At 56.7% G+C, this 21,723-nt stretch overlaps 1 protein-coding gene across 1 annotated transcript in view; it reads left to right on the top strand.

Annotated features, from left to right (window-relative positions):
• Window positions 1-21,723, top strand: part of GRID2IP (Grid2 interacting protein) — a 33,855-nt gene that overhangs the window by 10,971 nt on the left and 1,161 nt on the right. The window contains exons 3-21 of the mRNA XM_056503143.1: window positions 1,633-1,884; window positions 3,509-3,594; window positions 3,966-4,035; window positions 5,174-5,268; window positions 6,121-6,304; window positions 7,565-7,719; window positions 9,205-9,303; window positions 10,351-10,445; window positions 11,049-11,166; window positions 12,104-12,417; window positions 12,884-13,291; window positions 14,093-14,180; window positions 15,108-15,185; window positions 16,261-16,457; window positions 17,827-17,982; window positions 18,502-18,588; window positions 18,947-19,076; window positions 20,641-20,759; window positions 21,141-21,305. Of these exons, the coding sequence (XP_056359118.1) occupies window positions 1,633-1,884; window positions 3,509-3,594; window positions 3,966-4,035; window positions 5,174-5,268; window positions 6,121-6,304; window positions 7,565-7,719; window positions 9,205-9,303; window positions 10,351-10,445; window positions 11,049-11,166; window positions 12,104-12,417; window positions 12,884-13,291; window positions 14,093-14,180; window positions 15,108-15,185; window positions 16,261-16,457; window positions 17,827-17,982; window positions 18,502-18,588; window positions 18,947-19,076; window positions 20,641-20,759; window positions 21,141-21,305 (2,896 nt within the window). The remainder of the gene's footprint in view (window positions 1-1,632; window positions 1,885-3,508; window positions 3,595-3,965; window positions 4,036-5,173; window positions 5,269-6,120; window positions 6,305-7,564; window positions 7,720-9,204; window positions 9,304-10,350; window positions 10,446-11,048; window positions 11,167-12,103; window positions 12,418-12,883; window positions 13,292-14,092; window positions 14,181-15,107; window positions 15,186-16,260; window positions 16,458-17,826; window positions 17,983-18,501; window positions 18,589-18,946; window positions 19,077-20,640; window positions 20,760-21,140; window positions 21,306-21,723) is intronic.

The following is a 21,723-nucleotide window of genomic DNA, read 5'->3' on the forward strand; positions in this document are numbered from 1 at the left end:
AGTCGGATCTCTCCTGTCTGGGCACTGCTGTGCTCCAGCACCCAGCCAGTCCCAGAGCAGTGCTGCAGCCTGGGCTGGGTCTGGAGCTGAGCTCCTCTGCCCAGTGGAGAAGCAGAGGCTCGTGCAAAGTGGGACAGCTCTGCTGGAATGAGCAGAGACAATGTAATTTGGCCAATTAAATGGGATTGTGCTCATTTTGCCTGGACTTCTCCCTGGTGGGTGCCCAGCCTGGGGCACAGGCTTGAGGGATCCACATCCTCCCCTGTCCCACAGGGTGAACTATTTATTAGCACAGTTTCACTCTTTTCTAGTTGCTGCTTAGTCACAAATCGCCTGTGAATTGCACCAATGCGTTACTTTTTTTTAAGTTGTCACCAGATGCTCTGCGTGAGCATCTGCCAGCTTCGGGTGGCTTGTGGTCTGTTTCTGCCTGCACCAACTCTTGTTTTGAGTTCTGCCTTTGGCTGGGGTAAATAGAGATGTCCTGGTCCCGGTAGATTTGGGATTTGAGGCCTCTCCTCCCGTGTCTCCACCCAGGATTTTGTGTTCCCTTGGTGAAGCTGCCCGAGGGAGCCCTGTGGGATCCCCTGCCAGCCCCAGCTGTGTCTCACCCCTCGGAGCAGCTTCCTCCGGGTGCTCTGGCACCAGTTTGGCCCAGTTCCTGCTGCGGTGGAACACGTGTTCCCCAGGCTGAGCTCACACCCCTCGGGGCTGTGCTAACACCGGCATTCTCACACCCCGCGAGGTGCCGGGCGCTAACGAAGCCGCGCTGCCGAGCCCCAGAGATGGTTCTGCCTGAGAGCGGCTGCAGCTGCAGGAGTTGCTATAGAAACACTCAGTGATGACAGCTCCTCCAGAAACCCTAAATGTGCGAGCAGAGGGTAGAGGAAGCTGAGCAGGTGTTGGGGTCTGGCTGCTGTCATGGCAGAAGGAAAAGGAAAAGATAAAGTGTGTCCCAGGGTTATGGAGCTCACCCCGGCCCAGCCTCCTCCCTCCCTCCTGGGATCCTGCTGTGCACTCCCTGTGCATCCCCTCAGTGTCCTGGGGGTCCTTGCAGGGTCACAGAGGCCACCTGGCTGCTCCTACCAGGCAGAGGGGAGGTGACCCAAAACAGAGCGAGTTCCCGGGGTGTCCCCTCGCCTGTGGCACCACCGTGCCTGTCCCTGCAGCACCATCATCTCCCAGGGGGCACCAGGCTCCTGCCTGGCAGTGGAGGGAGCTGGAACGTGGGAATATTCAAGGCTGGAGCCCAGGAGAGCAAAGTCTGGGGCAAGAGATGGGAAGTGACATTTTGGGGGTCCCAGAAGGTGCTGGGCAAGAAGCAGGTCTGGAGGAGGGGTCCGACATCATTGCTCCAGCAGAGCTCTGCATGGGATGGGAGAAGGGGTGCAGGGGATGGGAGAAGGGATACAGCTGGTGTGTCTAGTGTCCCCAGCATCCCCCGGGTGTCCCCAGCACCTCTGGGTGTCCCCAGCATCCCCCGGGTGTCCCCAGCCCCGGCATTCGCAGCTCTGCAAGGACTGAGGCCAAGCGCACACGAATTCAGATCTTGCCTTTCCATGCATGCCCAGCCCTGTGCCACAGCTGCCCTGGCCCCGCTCCTCACCCTCCTCCCTGGCCTCGTTTCCCCAGGATTTTCATCCCCAAGAAGCACCGGCAGCGCTTTGACGAGGTGGTGTCGCAGAGCCTCATCAGCAAGCTGTGCCGCTCCAAGAGCGAGCACAGCAACCGCCTGCGCCGCAGCCGCAGCGAGGACCACCAGGAGCGGCTGCTCGTGTCCACCCGCGCCAGCTCCGTGCCCCGCAGCCACGAGGAGCTCAGCAAGAGCCTGCGCAAAACCACCTCGCTCGTCACCAGCAATGTGGCCTCGGGGGCTGCCCGCAGGTAACACCTGCCCTGGGGCCAGGGGGTCTGTGGAATGGAATGCAATGGAATGCGGGAGGGGTACCAGGAAAAGGGAGGGGCATTCGGTGTGAAACTCTCCTGGGATCAGGATGAACAAAGACATCTCCCTCTGGAAGTTTCGGCAGGTTTGTGCCCCTTGTCCCAGCTCCGGGGCACCCTCTGTGCCCCTCAGCTCTGCAGAGCTGGGACAAGCTGAGGAGCTGAAGTGGCACGTGTAGGCTGAGATGGGTTGTCTGCTCCTTGCTGGGTGGGATGCAGGCTGTGCCAGCAGGATTTGGGGTACCCCGCTCTGCCAGCAGGATTTGGGGTATCCAGATGTACCAGCAGCATTCAGGATACCCAGCTGTGCCAGCAGGATTCAGGGTACCCAGATGTGCCAGCAGGATTCAGGGTACCCAGCTGTGCCAGCAGGATTTGGGGTACTGAGCTGTGCCAGCAGGATTCGGGGTACCCAGCTGTGCCGGCAGGCTTTGGGGTACCTGGGCACAGAGCAGACTGAAAGGAGGTTGGAGCCAGGTTGGGCTCGGTCTCTTTCCCCAGGTAACAAGTGACAGGATGGGAGGAAATGGCCTCAATTTGCAGCAGGGGAGATTTGGTTTGGATAGCAGGGAAAATTCCTTCACAGCCAGGCATTGTCACAGGCTGCCAGGGCAGTGGTGGGGTCCCAAATCCTGGAAGTGATGAGGAAATGGTGAATACGGCACTGGAGGACATGGTCAGTGGTGAACACGGGGGTGACAGTTGGATTTCATAATCTTCAAGGTCTTTTCCAGCCCTAAGATTCCCTGGTTCTCCAGGTTCTCCTGTGTCTGGCCCTGGCCGGCCCCAGGAGGTGTCTGAGGCTGTGGAGGAAGGAGGGACAATCCCTGGAGCACAGGGATTAACCCACTTCCCATGCCCAGATGGCCAGACCACAACAGCTCTGCCCTGCAGATCCTGCCCCAGACATCAGCAGAGCAGGGCCTGGGCAGTCCAGGGTGTCCAGCTCCTGTCACCTTCCTGCCAGGCTGATCTTCCCTGTGACTTGTCCAAAATCCACTCCCAGCACAGGATCCTGCTGGTTAGAAATGATCTCAGTGATGCTGCTGGGGATCAACTCCCAGCTTCAATCAGCCTCCCAGCAGGGAGATTTCCTAATGCTCCTTCCAAAATTTCCTAGAGGAATTGAATTCCTCCCTCATCAGCCTATGAGACCTTTGGTCCCTGAATCACATTGTCTCTCTAATTCTCTGTAATAAAGAATCACAGACTGGTTTGGGTTGGAAGATCCCATAAAGATCATCAAGTTCCAACTCCCTGCAATGAGGAGTTGGAACCAGATGATTTTTAGCTTTTATACATAGAATATAAAGAATATATATATATATATATATATATATATATATATATATATACATATGTATTCTTTAAATCTATATATTTATCTAACATTCCACATTTGAAAGACACTTTGCTATCAAAGGAGACTTTGTGGGGGCATTGGGAGCGTTGGGGACTTGAGCACCCAGGAGAACCTGGGCTAGCAGGGTTGTGGAGGGGCTGGGGAAGGAAGCAAGGGCTGGATCTTTTGCTCTGATGTCCTGTTTGCCTTTCTCACCCACAGAACTGTGCGAGTTTATAAAGGCAACAGGAGCTTTGGCTTCACACTCCGTGGCCATGCCCCGGTGTGGATCGAGTCTGTCCTGCCAGGTAAGAACATGAGATTTGGGGCATCACTTACTGATCCCTGGTCTGAACTTGAAATCTTAAAGTGTTTGCTTGAAAAGAGCAAAAGGGACTTTTCCAAGGCTCAGTGATGGAGTTTTTCCCGTGGAATAATGAGTATTTTTGGCATAATTTGGATTGGTTTTATCACTCCTTATTTTGAGAAGAGGGAAATGTGTTCAGTGACGATCCTGAAATGACACCAGTGTTCCCAGTGCAGGCTGGGTGCTGCACCCAGCTGGGTGGACAGTCCCAGCCCACCCAGATGAGCCAGGTGCAGGGGGTGCCCTGCCTGGGGGTGGCCCTGGACCCCCATCCCAGCCAGAGGTGCTGCAGCTGAACCCCTTTGTCCTTAGGGAGCCCAGCAGAGAAGGCTGCCCTCAAAGCTGGAGACAGGATCCTGTTCCTCAACGGCCTGGACATGAGGTAGGGGCTGTGCAGGGCACCCAGGGCTGGGGCAGGGGCTGAGCACACGCTGAGGTCACTCTGTGGTCACTCTGGGGCAGGGGAAATGGGAGGTGCTGGCCCTGGTGCTGCCATGCACAGGGGTTTGCCCTGTGGGGACAGCTGGGGACAGCTCCTTTAGTGCTTCTGTACAAAGTCTGGCTCTAAGAGGAGCATTTTCTACCTCCCTGCTCATCCTCTGAGTTCTCTGTGCAGGACAGTTTGTATAACCTGGGTTCTGAGTGCAGCCCACCCCCAGACCCCAACTTCAGCCACTCTGAGTTAATCTGTGTGTGTTAAACATCTGAGGTTCTGCTTTAGGGAGTAGCAGAGCCCCATCCAGCCCATGAATCACTCCCACAACGGGACCATAAGCCTAAAGCCACGTGGGAATCCCATGTGTACCCAGAAGTCAATTCTGTGTATTGTTTGTGCTCTAAAGCAATGGGACCAGAGGGACTTGTGCAGAGCAGCAGCCCCCGTGTCCTCGGGTGTGTCTTTCTGCATAAAAGCCAAGAGCAAAGGGTTGGAGAGGCTACAGGACAAGAGAGAGTGATGAATATTTAAAGGTTAAACTGATGCTGCTTCTGCCAGGGCTCAGGTTCTCACGTTTCAGCTGATCCAGCGAACTGTTGGCTGATGCAGCACTGCCAGAAAAAAAGAGACTGAGTTGAGGATTGTCCTCTGAGCTGTGTTTTTGGCAGGCATTGTCCCAGCCTGGCGCATACCCTTCTCCAAGGACATCCCAAGATTTTTTTTCACCTACAAAATTACACTTTATATTCACCTTGCATTTTCTTTTCATGCAGAATTAGGACAGGCGAGGACAGACCTGCAGCATTTTGTCATTTAAAGGAAAAATAATTTTCTGGGTCTGGATGTAGCTCAACTCTGCCTTCCTGTTCTGTGACACTCCTCAGGGAATGCCCACAGGCATTCCCGTGGTTATTCCTTGGTGGGGAATAACTCATGGGGCAGCATCCTGTGCAGCACAGGGAAAACCAAGCAAAGAGGGAGAGAATCCAGGGAATCACAGTGGGGCCCAAACCCCTGTGGCTCTGAGCAGCACCAGGAGGCTTTTCCAAGATAAAGCTGTGTGTGCTCACTGCTCTGCCCGCAGGAACTGCTCCCACGACAAGGTGGTGTCGATGCTGCAGGGCAGCGGGGCAATGCCCACCTTGGTGGTGGAAGAGGGCATTGTCAACTTCTCCAACGGTAAGAGTGCAGGGAGGAGGGTCTGGAGAGCAGAACCCCCAGCCCAGCTTCCGAATTCCTGCAGGAGGGAATTGCCCAGCTCCTCCACAGGCTGAGCAGGTTGGACGCTGCCTGGGGGGGTGATGCTCCTCTCCCCAGGGCACGTGGCCCCTTGCTTTGTGGGATCAGGCTGGATCTCAGGCCTGGCTGCTCTCCAGGAGGGCTCATCCTGCTGTGTGCCTGTCCTTGGTGTCCCTTGCCAGTGTCCTTGCTGTGCAGTGTGTGCCTGTCCTTGTCTGCAGTAATCCAACCCCGTGCACCCATGGTGGCTGCGCAAATCCTGCAGCTCCAGGGGCTGTGCAGGACTGTTCTCCTGCTGCAGGGATCAATAATTGATGGTGCTGCTGGGGAGGAGAGCTGAGGGTGTCTGGGTGCCCGTGGAGGGCAGGAGCCCAGGGCACAGCGCAGTCCCCGAGCTCTGTGGGGGCTGCAGGGTCCCTGTTTTTATGCTGCTCCATAAAGCTCAGACCTGGGAGTCAGGGACTGGCTCTTCCCTCTGGAGCAGCAGTGATTCCCCACAGCCCCACTTTAGAAGCCCTGGGATGCCCCAACTCGTTGGCAGGTGCACTCAAACCAACCCCAGAAGCTCCCTGCTGCACAGAGCCACAGCAGCCTGCAAAGGTTTGGATTGTGAGGGACCTTAAAGATGATCTCATTTCACCCCTGTGCCTTGGGCAGGGATTCCTGCCACCACACCAGGTTCTTCCAAACCCCATCCAGCCCGCCCTACTTCAAAGCACACAGCCAGTGGCACTCAGACTGCTCCACTGCCCTCAAAAGAAACCAAGGAAAGATGGAATATTTTTTTTGCAGACTCTGACTCTGCTGAGTCCCCGAGCAGCTCCTCAGCCCTCACCTCCCTGCAGTGGGTTGCAGAGATTCTCCCCTCTAGCATCAAGATCCAAGGAAGGACGTTCACACAGCAGCTGGAGCACCTGCTGACCCCACCCGAGCGTTTCAGCGTCTGCAAGGCTCTGGAGGGCTTCTTCCAACATCGGTAACTGCTGCTGCTGCCAGCTCCACTGGCCTCTGCGGCCTGGCCTGGAGCAGTGCCCGTGCCAGGGGCAGTGCCAGGCAGAGGCAGACCTGGGCAGGGAGGCTGTCCCAGGGGCTCTGCTGTCCCCCAGGGGCTCTGCTGTCCCTGTGCTCTCCAGGTTCCCTAGCCCAGGTGTTCCCTGTGCACAAGCTCTTCTCAGTCGAGGTGTCCTGCCTGGGGACAGGGCAGATCCTTTAGTTTTTGGTTCCTTTAGGTTAATTTGGTCACCTCTTATCCCTTACCCCCAGTGCAGGCTGTCTTGCTACCTGGCTGCCTCTGACAGCCACAGATCCTGTTCCACCTTTTTCAATAAATCTCTCCATGCTCCATCCTTGTCTCCTCACTGTTCCCACAGTCTTGGCTGCAGCATTCCTTGGTGGCTGCACGGGAAGCTGTGGCTGGCAGAGGCCTCATCCTGCCATGGAGCACATCCCCCTGTCCTGTGCAGGGATCCAACCACATCCCCTGGCACACTCCAGATGTCATCAGTGACCTCATTTCCTGCCCTTGCTTGGTCTTCAGCAGTGTTTTATCAGAGGCTGTCACAGAATCATGGAATGATTTGGTTTAGAAGGGACCTTAAAAAACTTCTTGTTCCACCCCCTGTCCTGGGCAGGGACACCTTAATGTCCCAGGCTGCTCCAACCCCATCCAGCCTGGCCTGGGACACTTCCAGGGATCCAGGGGCAGCCTCAGCTTCTCTGGGCACACTGTGCCAGGGCAGAATTTCATCCTGTTTCAAGCTGTTCTATCCTTGTGGGATGGGGTGCTCAGCCCTGCTATTCCCAACAGCCCTTTCCCGCCTCTACACCAAAATCAGATGGAGACTTTGGCCCCAGGAGCTGCCAGCCCAGCCACCCTCCCCAGTGTATTTCTCCCTCAGCTTGTTTATCTGCTGAAATTCAAGCCTTTCCAGGGCTTCTCTCTGCTTTCTGGTGATCCCCCACCCCTCTTACTCATAAAATCATGGAATCCATTAGGCTGGAAAAGCCCTCTGAGACCATCGAGTCCTACCATTCCCCCAGCACTGCTGAGGCCACCACTGACCACGTCCCCAGTGTCACATACACGTGGTTTTTAATCCCTGCACCTCTGCAGTGAAGGAATCAGTCCATGCCAAAGCCGAGGCTGGGAAACAGCAGCGAGGAGGAGGAGGAGGAGGAGCAGGGGCTGTGCTGGAGGGATGCTTTCACTGCCCAGCCCTCTCCTCCTGTTTTGCAGGAACATTGACACTCTCATTGTGGATGTGTACCCGGTGCTGGACACACCAGCCAAGCAAGTCCTCTGGCAGTTTATCTACCAGCTGCTGACCTACGAGGAGCAGGAGCACTGCCAGCTAAAGATTGACAGGTTTCTGGGGTACAAGGCCTTGGCAGGTGAGAGGGAGTCCCTGTGCTCCAGCATGGACACTTGGTGTCCTGACAGGTGCTGGGAGCTCAGTCCATTGTGCTGGGGGAGTTTTGGAATGGAGCTGCATTGAGAGGAGAGCTGGTACCTGACTCTGGGAGAAAAGGTTTTTGGAAGCTGCTCAGGTTGTTAGAGGTGAGGAAATCCAGGAAGGAAACAGCTGGGTTAAGGGCAGCATTCAGATCAGAGAGGTAAAATAAGGGTGACACAGCATCCCTTGGGATGTGACAGAAACATCCATGGCTGGAAAAGGTGGTGCTGCTCTCCCAGAAAGACACAAAGGCAGTCAGTGATCCCCCCTGTCCCTGGTCCCCCTCTCCCCTCACCATCACCCTCACCTGGTTCTGTGGCAGCACAGATGGGCTGGGGAGAGCAGGTTTGAAGGGAAATGTCCTAATCTCTCTGTTTGCAGTCTTAATCACTTCCAATTTTCCTATTCTCAGCTACTCACATAGATGTGTTAATTTTAAACTCAGCAAAGGTGAAAGAAGTGTTGCTTGAAGAGAGGCCTTTGGAGCAACAACAGTGATTTTAGTAGGAAACAGAAACAGCCCCAAGTGCTGTTGTGCATGGGATCCTGTGCTCCTTGCACACTGGATCTGCTCTCTGGATTTGCACTCAGCCACCTCTGCTTTGTGTGTGCAGAATCACAGCTCAGCCATGGGCTGTGCATTCCCGAGAATTCACGCTCTGTAATGAGTGTCTAACCTAAAAGCTCATTCAGGAGTGCAGAGCAGGAATCAATCCCCAGCTGGGGCAGGAGGGAAGCACAGGAGCAAATCTCCCTGTGCCAGGCTGTTCCCAGCTCCAGGCTGGTCCCTGGCTCCTCTCAGTGTCTCAGGTGAATGGGCAGTCTTCGAGCATGAGCAGTTTTGGTTGCTCTGGTCCATTCTGTGTGTCTGTGCCTGGAAGCACCATGGCCAGAGATCTCTGGGTTTGGGCTGGTCCTTCCCCTGGGCTTCCAAACTCTGGGGATCTGCCATGTCCCAGTGCTGTCTGTCAGGTACCTCAGAGATGGATGATACTCAGAGATACCTCTGCTCCCTCCATCCTGCTGTGAGCCTGAGCCTCTCTGAGCTGCACATGGACGATGCATGGACCATGTGCTCCTTCCAGGCAGCGTTCCAGGGCTGGCCCCACTCCCTTCCTTTCCCTTGAGGGCAGGAAGGGTTTACTGGGGCCAGCCCAGCTCAGGGTGGAGTTCCATGTGGGCCATGAGCTGGTGGATGCCAGTCCTGCTGGAAAGATGGATTGGATGCCCCATCTCTGTGCATCCATCCCTGCCCACCTGGAACCTGCTCAGCTCCCTGGGGATGGAGCGAGCTGGGAATGCCATACCTGGGAACGGCAGCTGTGAGTGCCATGGGCCTAGGGAGCCCTGGGGAGCTCTGGGGGTACCTGTGCTGGGCTGAGGAGGGCTGGGCTGTGGCTCACCCAGGTGTTTCCTGCTGCAGCCGAGGCAGAGGCTGAGGAGCGGTACCGCAGCTCCGTCCGAGGGGCCTCCCTGTGCCGGGGCAGCCTCCGCACCCCCCGCCCCGAGGAGGGGGCAGCAGGTGGGTCACTGGGGGCTGGGGGTTGTGCCTGTGGTGTCCTGCTCTGCCCCAAGTCAAATTCCTGACCAATGCCTGAATAGGAACAGGATGGGAAAAGATGGCAGGCAAAGGTGGAGGTCAGAGTAGAGCCAGCACTGAGGCGTGGCTGGAAATTCATGTTTTCAGAAATAGAATCACAGAATTATAGAATCACAGAATCATTTAGGTTGGAAAAGCTCTTCAGGATCATCGAGTCCAACCTGTGACTGATCCTCACCAGAGCATATGTTGCCACATCCAGGGGTGCCTTGGACACCTCCAAGGGCAGCAATTCCACAGTGAAAGAACCAATTCAAGAAGAGGCCACTTGATCATAAGGCTGGATGTTGTTTCCAGCCCCTTCCATTACTCAGATGTGAACTGGTCCTGCTGGTCTGGGCCCTCCCTTTTGGGAGTGCAAAATTTATGGCTTCCCTCTGATCATTCTCAGATTCCATCAAATTAACAGGGAAATCCACATCTGTGAAATCCATGTGAGGAAGGAGATCACGGTTCAGGGCCACTTTGAGACTCTTGACAAACCCCATTTGTGGTACAAAGCCTCCCTCCCTTCAGGGGACACAGACCTGCCTGTTCCCATTGCTCTTGACCTGTGCTCCTGACCACAACCTCCCCATGACCTCCCTAAGGCCCTCCTGATGGTGCTCCTCAGCTGTCAGGGGGGTCTGAGACATTTCCCGGGGGAAGATCCTCTAACCTGGCTCCAAGGAGCTTTTCTGGTGGGGATTAGAGCACAGAGAGCAGCCGACAGCTGGAGGGGAGCTGTGTCTGGGCAGATGTTGGCCAGCTGTGGGGAGCAGCCCTGTCCTCAGCTGCCCCGAGGGAAGAGTGGAGCAGCTTGGAACTGTGGTGCTGATCTTAAACCCAGCCTGCAGTGCTCCCTGGGGAGCCCCAGAGCCGGGAGCTGGGGCAGGGAGGTCACTTTGGGTCCCTGCAGGAGACAGGGGCACTTTGTGGGTCGGGTCTGGGGGCACAGAGGAGTCACTGGTTTGTCTCTCCCTCCTGCAGGCAGTGACACCGTGGAGGTCCCCGTTCGCCTGATCCCTGGAGAGAGGCAGGCTGGTGATGGCACGTCCCTCCCGGAGACACCCAACCCCAAAATGGTGGGACAGGGCATTGGACACCTCTGGCAGGGCTTTGCCCACGTGGGTGGGGTGGTGTGGCCACAGGAAAGCACTTTGGTTCCTTTCCTGTGAGCACAGGGCAGCAGGGAAAAGGCACTGGTGTGGCTGTGGGTGAATTCCTGCAGGGGACTGATGGTGTCCCCTGAGCCCTCACCTCCCTGGGCAATTAGTCACCTTTAATGAGGCTCATGGCTGCCAATGTTTTCCTGCAGCCTCATCAGTGACAGGCTCTTGTGGGGGCTCAGACAAGGCAGAGTAGCCTGGGCTGGGGTGAAGCTCCCCTTTAAAGAGTAGAAAATGAGCACTGGTGGGCCAGAGAGTCTCAGAATGGTTTGGGTTAGAAGGACCTTAAAGCCCATCCAGTGCCACCCCTGCCATGGGCAGGGACACCTCCCACTGCCCCAGGCTGCTCCAAGCCCAATGTCCAGTCTGGCCTTGGACAGTCCCAGGGATCCAGGGGCAGCCAGAGCTGCTCTGGTCAGCCCGGTCTGTGGGGACTGTCCTGTCCCCAGGACGTGGCAGGTCTCTGGAGGTGCAGAGGGGTCGCTCTGGGCTTGGCAGCAGCTCTCTGTCCTTGCCCAGATGTCGGCAGTGTACGCGGAGCTGGAGAACCGCCTGATCGGGGGCTTGGCTGGCAAGATGGGCAGTGCTGCCCTGCACAGGACATCACCCCCCGCCCCCGAGCTGCCACACGCTGCAGGTACCTCCTGGGGCATCTCAGGTGAGATGGGGGTGCTGGCCAGGCAGCTGGAGGAGAAGCCAAGCTCCTCTTGGTGCCATTTTATTGGTAAGCCGTGCTGGCTCTGCAGAGCTGTGGCTGCTGGAGAGCAGTGGCCTGGGTGGGATGGGGCATCCCATGGGATCACAGCGAGCTGCTGTCACTGCAGCCTCTGCCTGGCGAGCTCCTTCTCCTCGTGCTGTCCTTGCCGTTCTCATTGTCCTCTTGTTGTCCTCTCGTTGTCCTCTTGTTTTCTTCTCGTTTTCCTCTCCTTGTCCTCTCCTTGTCCTCTTGTTTTCTTCTTGTCTTCTCGTTTTCCTCTCGTTTTCCTCTTGTTTTCTTCTCATTTTCTTCTCGTTTTCCTCTCGTTTTCCTCTCATTTTCTTCTCGTTTTCTTCTCGTTTTCCTCTCGTTTTCCTCTCGTTTTCTTCTCCTTGTTGTCTTGTTTTCTTCTCATTTTCTTCTCGTTTTCCTCTCATTTTCCTCTCGTTTTCTTCTCGCTTTCTTCTCGTTTTCCTCTCGTTTTCTTCTCCTTGTCCTCACATTTTCTTCTCATTTTTTTCTCGTTTTCCTCTCATTTTGTTCTCGTTTTCTTCTCGTTTTCCTCTCATTTTCCTCTTGTTTTCTTCTCCTTGTCGTCTTGTTTTCTTCTCATTTTCTTCTCGTTTTCCTCTCCTTTTCCTCTTGTTTTCTTCTTCTTGTCTTCACATTTTCCTCTTGTTTTCCTCTCGTTTTCTTCTCATTTTCTTCTCCTTGCCCTCTTGTTGCTCTCTTGATGCCCTCTCATTGCCCTCTCGTTTTCCTCTCGTTGTCCTCTCCTTGTCCTCTCCATCTCTTCTCCCTCTCCTCCCCCGTGGCTCCTCTCCCCGGTGGCCAGGGGCTGCAGGCTGCCCCCATCACCCGTGGCTGTGTCCCGCAGGTGGCCGCAAGCCGGGGCTGGCGTGGCCGAGCGAGCCGCTGGCGAGCCAGCCGTGCTACTACCGGCTGCACAGCAGCGTGGCCTCGCCGTGCAGCACCGAGTCCAACCCCTACGTCAGCCTGGACAGCAGCCCGGCCCCGTCGCCCAAGCACCGCCAGTACTCGCCGCTGGCCCGGCGCAAGAAGCTCTTCACCTTCTCCAGGCCCCCGCGCAGCCGCGACACCGACCGGTTCCTGGACGCGCTCAGCGAGCAGCTGGGGCACCGCGTCACCATCGGCGACGACTTCCTCACCCCCGAGAACGACTACGAGGAGGTGGGCGCGGGCTGGGAGCTCAGAGCCTCGTCATTGGCGCCCTGGGACACGTGCTGGGGTTCCAGGGACACGTGGTAGGGTCAGGGGACACGTGGTAGGGTCAGGGGACACGTGCTGGGGCTCCAGGGACACATGCTGGGGGTCAGGGGACATGTGCTGGGGTTAGGGGACACGTGCTGGGGCTCAGGGGACACGTGCTGGGGCTCCAGGGACACATGCTGTGACTCAGAGGACAGTGTTTGGGCTCAGGAGACACGTGCTGGGGGTCAGGAAACACGTGCTGGGCCTCAGGGGACAGTGTTTGGGCTCAGGAGACATGTGCTGGGGCTCAGGGGACACGTGCTGGGGCTCAGGGGACATGTGGTAGGGCTCTGCAGGTGACAAGGAGGGGCAGGACTCAGCGAGGTGCTGGATGTTGGGCGTAGGACGAGGTGCCACCTTCGGCCTGTGCTCTGTGCCCACCCAGATGAGTTTCCAGGATGACCAGGGCAGCTATGTCACCAACGATGTCAGCAGCAGCGAGTACATCAGCAGCAGCGACGAGGGCAGCTCCCTGACCTACTCCACTCTCTCGGACCACATCCCCCCTCCTCCGCTCAGCCCCCCGCCCCCGCCGCCCCCCCTGCAGTTCCACGACCCCCAGACCGGCCCCACCAAGGCAGAGGCCACCAAGGGCAGCGTGGCAGCCGCGCCCAAGTCCCTGGTGAGCCACCTGCACCCCATCCCTCCGCCGCCGCCGCCGCCGCCGCCCGTGCCCTGCGCGCCGCCCCTGCACCGCGGGCTGCTGCACCGCAGGAGCGACTCCAACCACATGAGCGTCAAGAGGCTGCGCTGGGAGCAGGTGGAGAACTCGGAAGGGACCATCTGGGGGCAGGTACGGCCCGGGAGAGGGGAGTGGGGTGGGGCAGGGGGGTCCCAGCCGCGCCCTGGGGAGCAGTGAGCTGTGCTGAGGCTCTGCAGGGCTTCATTTCGTCCTTCCAGTTGTTTGGAGCAAAATGCTGGGGTGGGGAGAGGCCCTGGAAATCATCTGAGATCCTGATTGTGTCTACAGCATCCTGGGGAGCACCTCCCTGCCCTGAGGGGTTGCCATAGTGGGGCATTTTGTCAGTGAAAGGATGAGGATGGGTGGGCAGGGCAGTGGAGGGGACAGCAGAGCTGAGGGCTGAGACAAGAATGACAATCCTTTGACATGAAGTGGTGCAGAGCTCTGAGGTGGATGTGATCCCTTCTTGGGGTTTAACTCCCAGCCTCTCCCAGTGTTCAGGATGTGCCACGCTCCCCGTGCCATATTCTCCATGCCCTGAGCAGCCAGAGGGGAACTGTGGGATCATCTTCCAGTCCCACAAGCACTTCAAATCCCTCAGGTCCCTCTCCACAGCACTCCAGGAATCTTCACAGTGATTTTTCTGTGTGCAGAAAAATTCTTGAAGCTCCATTTTATCCTTCATCCAAGGGATCATGTCTAAGGAGCACGTGAAGACAGAATCTGTAGGATTTCAGCTGTGTCAGGAGCTGAGTGAATCTGCAGGGCAGTCACAGGACAGTGCCACCAGCCTGTCCTGGTTTCTTTTGGGGGCATGGAGCTTAGTGTGGGGACAGGGAATGTGCCAGCACAGGTGGGCACTGTGGGGCTGCCCCTGTGCCAGCACAGCTCCTGACTCCTCCTCTCCCACAGCTTGGGGAAGACTCAGATTATGACAAGCTGAGTGACATGGTCAAATACCTTGACCTGGAGCTGCACTTTGGGACTCAGAAGCCCACGAGTAAGTACTGATCCCAAAATAGGTCCTGGTACCAGCACAGGCTTGTGCCAACTGGGAGGAACTGGGAGGAACTGGGAGGAACTGGGGTTTGATGGGCAGCAAGGCAATGCCTGTCTGTGACATCACCCGTGGCATGGATTTGTTCATCCTCAGGATTTTGTAGCTGGTGGCACAGTGGATCTTTAAGGTGGAGATGGTTTCATGATCTCCCTTAATTATCTCTGCTGCCATGATCTCTTTCCTCTCCACATTTCATTGGGCACAGAAACCCGGCTGGAGGCTTTCACCAATTGCAACTCCAGTGCTTGAGAACTCTGGAAATGCTGAAAAAGCCATGAAAACATTCCTGTGTCCAAAGAAATCATCACCAGCAGCACTTTGCTTTTTACACAAATAATCTTGGGATGTCCCCCAAGAGCTGTGATGGGTCTGGAGCTCTGTGCTGTGCAGCCCCCATTGCTGTTCAGCTGGGATCTCCCACAGACCCATTGGGATCTCCAAGTTTCTGGGTGCCACAAACCCAGAGTGAGGTCCAGGCTGGGGGTATGGAGTGCTGGTGATGCTGGTGGGAGGCATTCCAGTAAAGAATTGGGATGTCTGAGCTCTCCTGCAAGGGCCTCGATGCCCAGCTGGCAGTGGGATGAAATGGGACTCATCTCAGGGGACACTGTTTTTAGGATGTTTCTGAGCAGTCTGGGATTTTCTGTGTGCTTCACCTCTTGTTTTACCTTTTTCAGAACTGAGTCCTCCATTGGGGAGATCTTTGAATTGCAGAATTCAAGGATTCCTGGAGCCATTGCTGTGTGCAAAGCATCCGTTCTCCTCTCTTTCATTCATGGTTTCACTGTTTGCAGGATAGTTTTCTTCCCACTGGAGCTGCCTGAGCCTGTCCTTACCCGTCATTAAATCTTTCAGTTTCTCTTCCAGAGCCAACTCTCATGCCTGAAAACTTTAAAAAGAAAGACGTGGTTGAAATTTTGTCCCACAAAAAGGCCTACAACACATGTAAGTGAAGTTCACGGTGAAGGTACCCCCAAAAGGGGTGTAGAGAACTGGAAAGGTAAAGGGAGCTAAATCCCATGGGCATGCTCCCATGAGCACAGCTCAGCTGGGATTGGCTTTTCCTGCAGCCCAGAGCTGCCCCAGGCTGTGTTCAGCCCTGGGCAGGGGGAAGGAGGGAACTTTTTGGGGAAGGATGGAGATGGGCTGTGCCTCAGTGTCCTGGGGAGGGGTGAAGTGGGGCAGTGCTGGTAGGGAGGAGGGTGGGAGGGCTCGGTGGGACCCTCAGGGATCCCTCCCTGGCTATGGGGGATGGATGTGGGAGCAGGGCTGGTCCCAGGGCTCACCCAGCCTGCAGCAGGACTGGCTGTAGCTGCCGGGGCTTGGGTTTTGCCCCAGGCTGCCACAACAAACGGGTAAAACGTTCCCTGTGGAACAGCTTCTCCTGGCTGCTTCAGGCAGACTGCAGCCACGAGGTCTTTAGATGCAAGCAATGCCTAAAGGTTAGGCTGTCAGCTCTTTTGTGAAATCATCTTCGCTTGCAAGACCTTCTTAGCCAGCTAAGAGAAAAAGAGATCTGAGAAAGCTGCCCAGAGGTTCTGCAGGCAACTTTATTTCTGTCCACGAAGGGGTCTGGCAGCAGTCTGAGTACATAAGGTATTAAAGGGACTTTTACAGGGTTAGGGTGCCTTAGAAAATGAACCAATGATATCAAGGATTGAAAACTATCCAACTACTTAAAGGTTTTAGCTAAGAAGTGACCAATTACTTAAAGGATTGAGAAAGGACTGATTAGAGCACAAATAGATAACAGGGGGTCTGCAGAGGGGGTGAGATGTTTCTAGCATTAGTCATTCTGAGGAAGCAATTTCTTATCTAAGAGGTGATTTTCCAGGGAGGCCCTGAAAGGGATTCAGCTCCTTCCACAGGTGGGGTGTGCCCTGGTGCTGCAGGAGCAGAGCCACCCGTGGGGTCCCCAGGCAGCCTCTGGGGGTCCCAGGGAGGGGAAAGCCCAGGCTGATGTCCCCATGCTGTCCCCTCCTTTCCCCCGAGTGACAGTGCCGTGCCTCCCTCCCTCCAGCCATCCTGATCGCACACCTGAAGCTGTCGCACATCGAGCTGCGGCAGATCCTGATGACGATGGAGACGGATCGCCTGGAGCCGTCCCACATCAAGCAGCTGCTGCTCTACGCCCCGGACGGGGAGGAGGTGCAGCGCTTCCAGAGCTACAAGGAGAACCCGGGCAAGCTGAGCGAGCCCGACCAGTTCGTGCTGCAGGTGCTCGGGCAGGGGGAGCTCTGGGAGAGGGGCTGGGTGTGCCAGCAGGACACTCCCACCTGGGGATGCTGTGTGTGCCCTGTCCCTGCCAGCAGGACACTCACACCTGGCTCTGTGTGTGCCCTGTCCCTGCCAGCAGGACACTCACACCTGGGGATGCTGTGTGTGCCCTGTCCCTGCCAGCAGGACACTCACACCTGGGGATGCTGTGTGTGCCCTGTCCCTGCCAGCAGGACACTCACACCTGGCTCTGTGTGTGCCCTGTCCCTGCCAGCAGGACACTCACACCTGGGGATGCTGTGTGTGCCCTGTCCCTGCCAGCAGGACACTCACACCTGGGGGAGCTGTGTGTGCCCTGTCCCTGCCAGCAGGACACTCACACCTGGCTCTGTGTGTGCCCTGTCCCTGCCAGCAGGACACTCACACCTGGGGATGCTGTGTGTGCCCTGTCACTGCCAGCAGGACACTCACACCTGGCTCTGTGTGTGCCCTGTCCCTGCCAGCAGGACACTCACACCTGGGGATGCTGTGTGTGCCCTGTCCCTGCCAGCAGGACACTCACACCTGGCTCTGTGTGTGCCCTGTCACTGCCAGCAGGACACTCACACCTGGGGATGCTGTGTGTGCCCTGTCCCTGCCAGCAGGACACTCACACCCGGCTCTGTGTGTGCCCTGTCACTGCCAGCAGGACACTCACACCTGGGGATGCTGTGTGTGCCCTGTCCCTGCCAGCAGGACACTCACACCTGGGGATGCTGTGTGTGCTCTGTCCCTGCCAGCAGGACACTCACACCTGGGGATGCTGTGTGCCCTGTCCCTGCCAGCAGGACACTCACACCTGGGGATGCTGTGTGTGCCCTGTCCCTGCCAGCAGGACACTCACACCTGGGGGAGCTGTGTGTGCCCTGTCCCTGCCAGCAGGACACTCACACCTGGGGATGCTGTGTGCCCTGTCCCTGCCAGCAGGACACTCACACCTGGCTCTGTGTGTGCCCTGTCCGTGTCACACCTGGGGGATGGGAGGAGCTGGTGGCATTGGGACAGGGGAGTGATGCTCGGTTCCTGACGGCTCTGGCAGCTCCCAGTGGCTGGTTTAGAACTGCAGAGCCACCACCGTGTTTGCTCCCTGCTGACAGTGACTTTGCCCAACTCTGATTTATTTTCTCTTGGTGAAAATACAGTGACAGTGGTGATGGTGACTTCGCCCAACTCGGATTTATTTCCTATTGACAAAGTCACCCGTGGATGTTGGTGTGGAAGTGCCCATCCCGTGGCAGCAAACCAGCCCAGCCACTCCCAGCCACTCCATCCCCATGTGGGAGGGGTTGTGGCTCCTGGAGGTGCTGACCCTGCCCTCCTTGTGCCCCAGATGCTGTCGGTACCCGAGTACAAGATCCGCCTGCGCAGCCTGCACTTCAAGACCACCCTGCAGGAGAAGACTGAGGAGATCAAAGCCAGCTATGAATGCATCTGCAAGGCCTCCCTGGAGCTGAAAAGCAGCAAGAAGCTGGCAAAGATCCTGGAGGTCAGAGCAGTCCTTTCTCCTTGTGACAGTCACCCATGGCACTCAGCATTCCCAGGGAGCACCCACGGGCAGCTCCAGCCCTGTGATGTGTCCCACACTGGGGCAGCATTCCAGGCTGGTCCCTGCACACCCCCACACTGCCCATCCCCCTGAGGAAGGGTTTTTGGGGTCCTGGAATGGGCTGTACCTCGCAGAACAAATTCCACTGCAGTTCCTCCATGACCCTCCTGAGATGAGCTGTCCCAAATTGCTGTTAATTCATTTGGTTTTGCTTTAAAAAAAAAAAGCAGGTGGGACAAATGAGGCTGCCATGTGCTCAAAGGCATTTCCAGATAAGTGATGAAAGTCCTTAGTAGCTCCTGGCCAGTGACCCCCCAACAATTCCTTAAATCCATGGAGACAATGTTTGTCTGCACATTAATGGGTGGTGAGCAGAAATTCCAGAGTCCCAGGAGCTGGGAGATGGGAGGACACGGGTGCAGGTCCCCAGCCTCTCATTCCCTGGTTTCCTCTTTGCAGTTCGTGCTGGCCATGGGAAATTACCTGAACAACGGGCAGCCCAAGACCAGCAAAACAACAGGATTTAAAATCAACTTCCTCACTGAGGTCAGGAGAGCCAGGAGGCACTGAGATTGGGAGCTCCTTGTGTCCAGCAAGGCTTTTCCCATCAGAGACCCTGGGGTGCCAGAGGGGTGGAGGGGCATCCACAGGGGGGATCTTGGAGAGACTCTGCTTTGGTGCTTCAGTGCTGGGAATCCTGCCCAGGAGTGGGTGGGAGAACCCACAGGGGCTGCAGTGGGACTCCTGAGGGGTGGGGACAGCCCTGCCCTGCAGGAGGGGCATCTCCACACACTGGCCTGGGTGTGTGAAGATTCAATGTCCAGTTTAATGATTAACACTGACCCCGAGTGTGTGTGAGCCCCATCCCTCTGCAGGGGTTCCTCACTGTTCTGCTTTGCTGCAGCTGAACACAACCAAGACTGTCGATGGGAAATCCACCTTCCTGCACATTCTTGCCAAATCCCTCAGCCAACACTTCCCAGAGCTCCTGGGCTTTGCCAAGGATCTCCCGACGGTGCCGCTCGCTGCCAAAGGTAAAGGACCAGAGGCAGCTGTGTGTCCTTGCACTGCCTCTGGGCTGGGTTTGAGTCTGGGGTCAGCCTGGGCAGGAGCAGGATGGGGCCAGAAGGAGTGAGGAATGGTCCTGAGCAAGAGGAGAGCGTTAGTGTCAGTGACAGTGAGGTGCCCCCCACCCCACACTGCCACACTTGGCAGTGCCTACACAAGGCTCTGTCCCCTCCCTGGTATTCCCTTCTGGCTTGAAACCCTGATTCCCAAGTTCTGGAAGTGCAGAGGAGGCCAGGAAATGGAAGTGCCAGGAGATGGTGCCCCAGCCTCCATCCAGGTGTGCAGGTGCCAGCATTGCACCTGTGTAGCACTTTGGGGAGGGGTCACAGTTCAGTCACAGCTGTGCCACATTGAATAAGGACCCTACAGCTCAATTTTCTACAATAAAAGCCAGTCACACACATGCTGGGGCTGTTCTCCATCCGCTGGTGCTGGTGGTGTCACAGGAGGCTGCTCGGGTGTGACACAGGAGCAGGGCAGTGCCCATCCCTGTGCTGGCACTGCTGGGGAACCTCCAGTCCTGGGGCAGCTCTGGGCCCTCACAAGGACACTGAGGGGCTGGGGGTGTCCAGGGAAGGGAACAGGGCTGGGAAAGGGCTGGAGAATTCCTGAGGGAGCTGGGAAAGGGGCTCAGCCTGGAGAAAAGGGGGAGCAGGGGGGACCTTGTGGCTCTGCACAACTCCCTGACAGGAGGGAACAGCCAGGGGGGATTTGGGATCTGCTCCCAGGGAACAGGGACAGGAGGAGAGGGAATGGCCTCAGGATGGGCCAGGGGAGCCTCAGGTGGGATTTTAGGGAAAACGCCTTCCTGGAAATGCTGCCCAGGGCAGGGATGGAGTCCCCATCCCTGGAGGGATTTAAAAGCTGTGTGGATGTGGCACTTGGGGACAGTGCTTGGGTGAGTGGTGGCTTTGGCAGAGCTAAGGAAACACTTGGACTGGATGACCTTAAAGGGCTTTCCCAGCCTAAATGATTCAACGATTCTGTGATTTTAAATGATGCATTGAATCTCTACAAATCACGAGCTGCATTCCCCTTGCACACCATCCCCTGCTGTTGGTGAGCAATTCCCTTGGGAATTAGTGCTGCCATGGATAAATAAAGGAGCAAATTCCGGCCTGGAGCTGTAAATTTCCACTTGAGGAAGGTCTGTACCTGGAGCTCTCCCAGCTGGAATTTGTATCTGGCCTAACTCTCAAATAACCCTTCCGTCACTGGAGGCTCCCAGCTGCCCAAACTCCTGCCACTGTGTCCCCTCTTTGTCCTGTGTCCCTCCTGTCCCCTCCCAGGTACCTGGCTGCCCACCACCACGAGTCCTGTGTGCTCCCTGTCCTGCTCCAGGCTCCTTCTGACACTCCTGGCTTCTCTAGGTGTGAGCACCAGGAGCTCCTGGTGCCCTGCTGGTCCCAGCAGCACAGTCTGGTTGATACTGGTGCAGAGCAGTGTGGACAGACAGACTGACCCCCTGACCCAGTGTGCCACGGGAACAAACCCAGCCCTGCATGTCCCCACCCTGCTCTTCCCCTGCAGTGAACCAGAGGACACTGACAGCTGACCTGAAGGACCTGCACAGCACGGTGAGTGACATCCAGAAGGCGTGTCACAGCATGCCAGCCAGCGCCGAGGACAGGTTTGCCATTGTCATGACTGTATCCTTCTGTGAGAGGGGACATCCCCCACCCTGCCTCTGCCTTGGTGGCTCCTTGCAAAGCCAGGGCTGTGTCTGCACCGGCTCAGCTCTGCTGGGAAGCTCCCCCTGCTCTCAGCCAGGATGGGGAGCAGGTTTTGGTGGTGGCCCTGTGTGCCACAGCCCCAGGTAATGTGCTGGGACATCTGTCCTTGTGACCTGTGCTGTCAGGGACTGCTGAGCCTGCCAGCACTCCCCATGTGCCAGCAGCTCCCCACGTGCCTGAGCAGCAGCTCCCTGCTGCCAGCTGGGCTGGATCCCAGCCATTTGATAAGGGATTGATAAGGGATTCTGATCCCTATCAGCATGGAGCAGCTCTTTGTCCTTAAGCCAATTCCTGCAGTCCTTCCTGGAGAGTGCCCAGCCTGCCATGCGCTCCCTGGACGACCTGCAGCACAAGGCCATGGAGGAGTTCAGCAAGGTGTTGTCCTTCTTTGGGGAAGACTCAAAAATGACAACTTCTGAAGCCTTCTTTGGCATTTTTGCAGAATTCATGAGCAAGTTTGAGGTGAGTTGAACCTTCCCAAGGCAGTGTGTTATCTCAGTGGGGTGTGTTATTTGTGTGTGAGTGTGGGGAGCAGGATGGGGTTTTGTGAGCAGCTGCACCTGAGTAAGAGGCAATTTTTCTTGTAGCATACAAATCACCTGGCCAGGGTGGGACACTGATGGAGCACCAGCCCCAGGGGAGAGTGATGCATTTGTTCATAGAATCCTGGGATGGTTTTGGTTGGAAGGGACCTTAAAGGTCACCCCATGTTCCATCCCCTGCCATGGGCAGGGACACCTTCCACTATCCCAAGGTGCTCCAATGTCCAGCTTGGTCTGGGACACTTCCAGGGATCCAGGGGCAGCCACAGCTGCTCTGGGCACCCTGTGCCAGTACCTGCCCTTGCTCCTGCCACAGCAGCCCCACACTCAGCTCTCCC

The sequence above is a fragment of the Oenanthe melanoleuca genome, chromosome 14 (genome assembly GCF_029582105.1).
Source record: "Oenanthe melanoleuca isolate GR-GAL-2019-014 chromosome 14, OMel1.0, whole genome shotgun sequence".
Taxonomy (NCBI): domain Eukaryota; kingdom Metazoa; phylum Chordata; class Aves; order Passeriformes; family Muscicapidae; genus Oenanthe; species Oenanthe melanoleuca.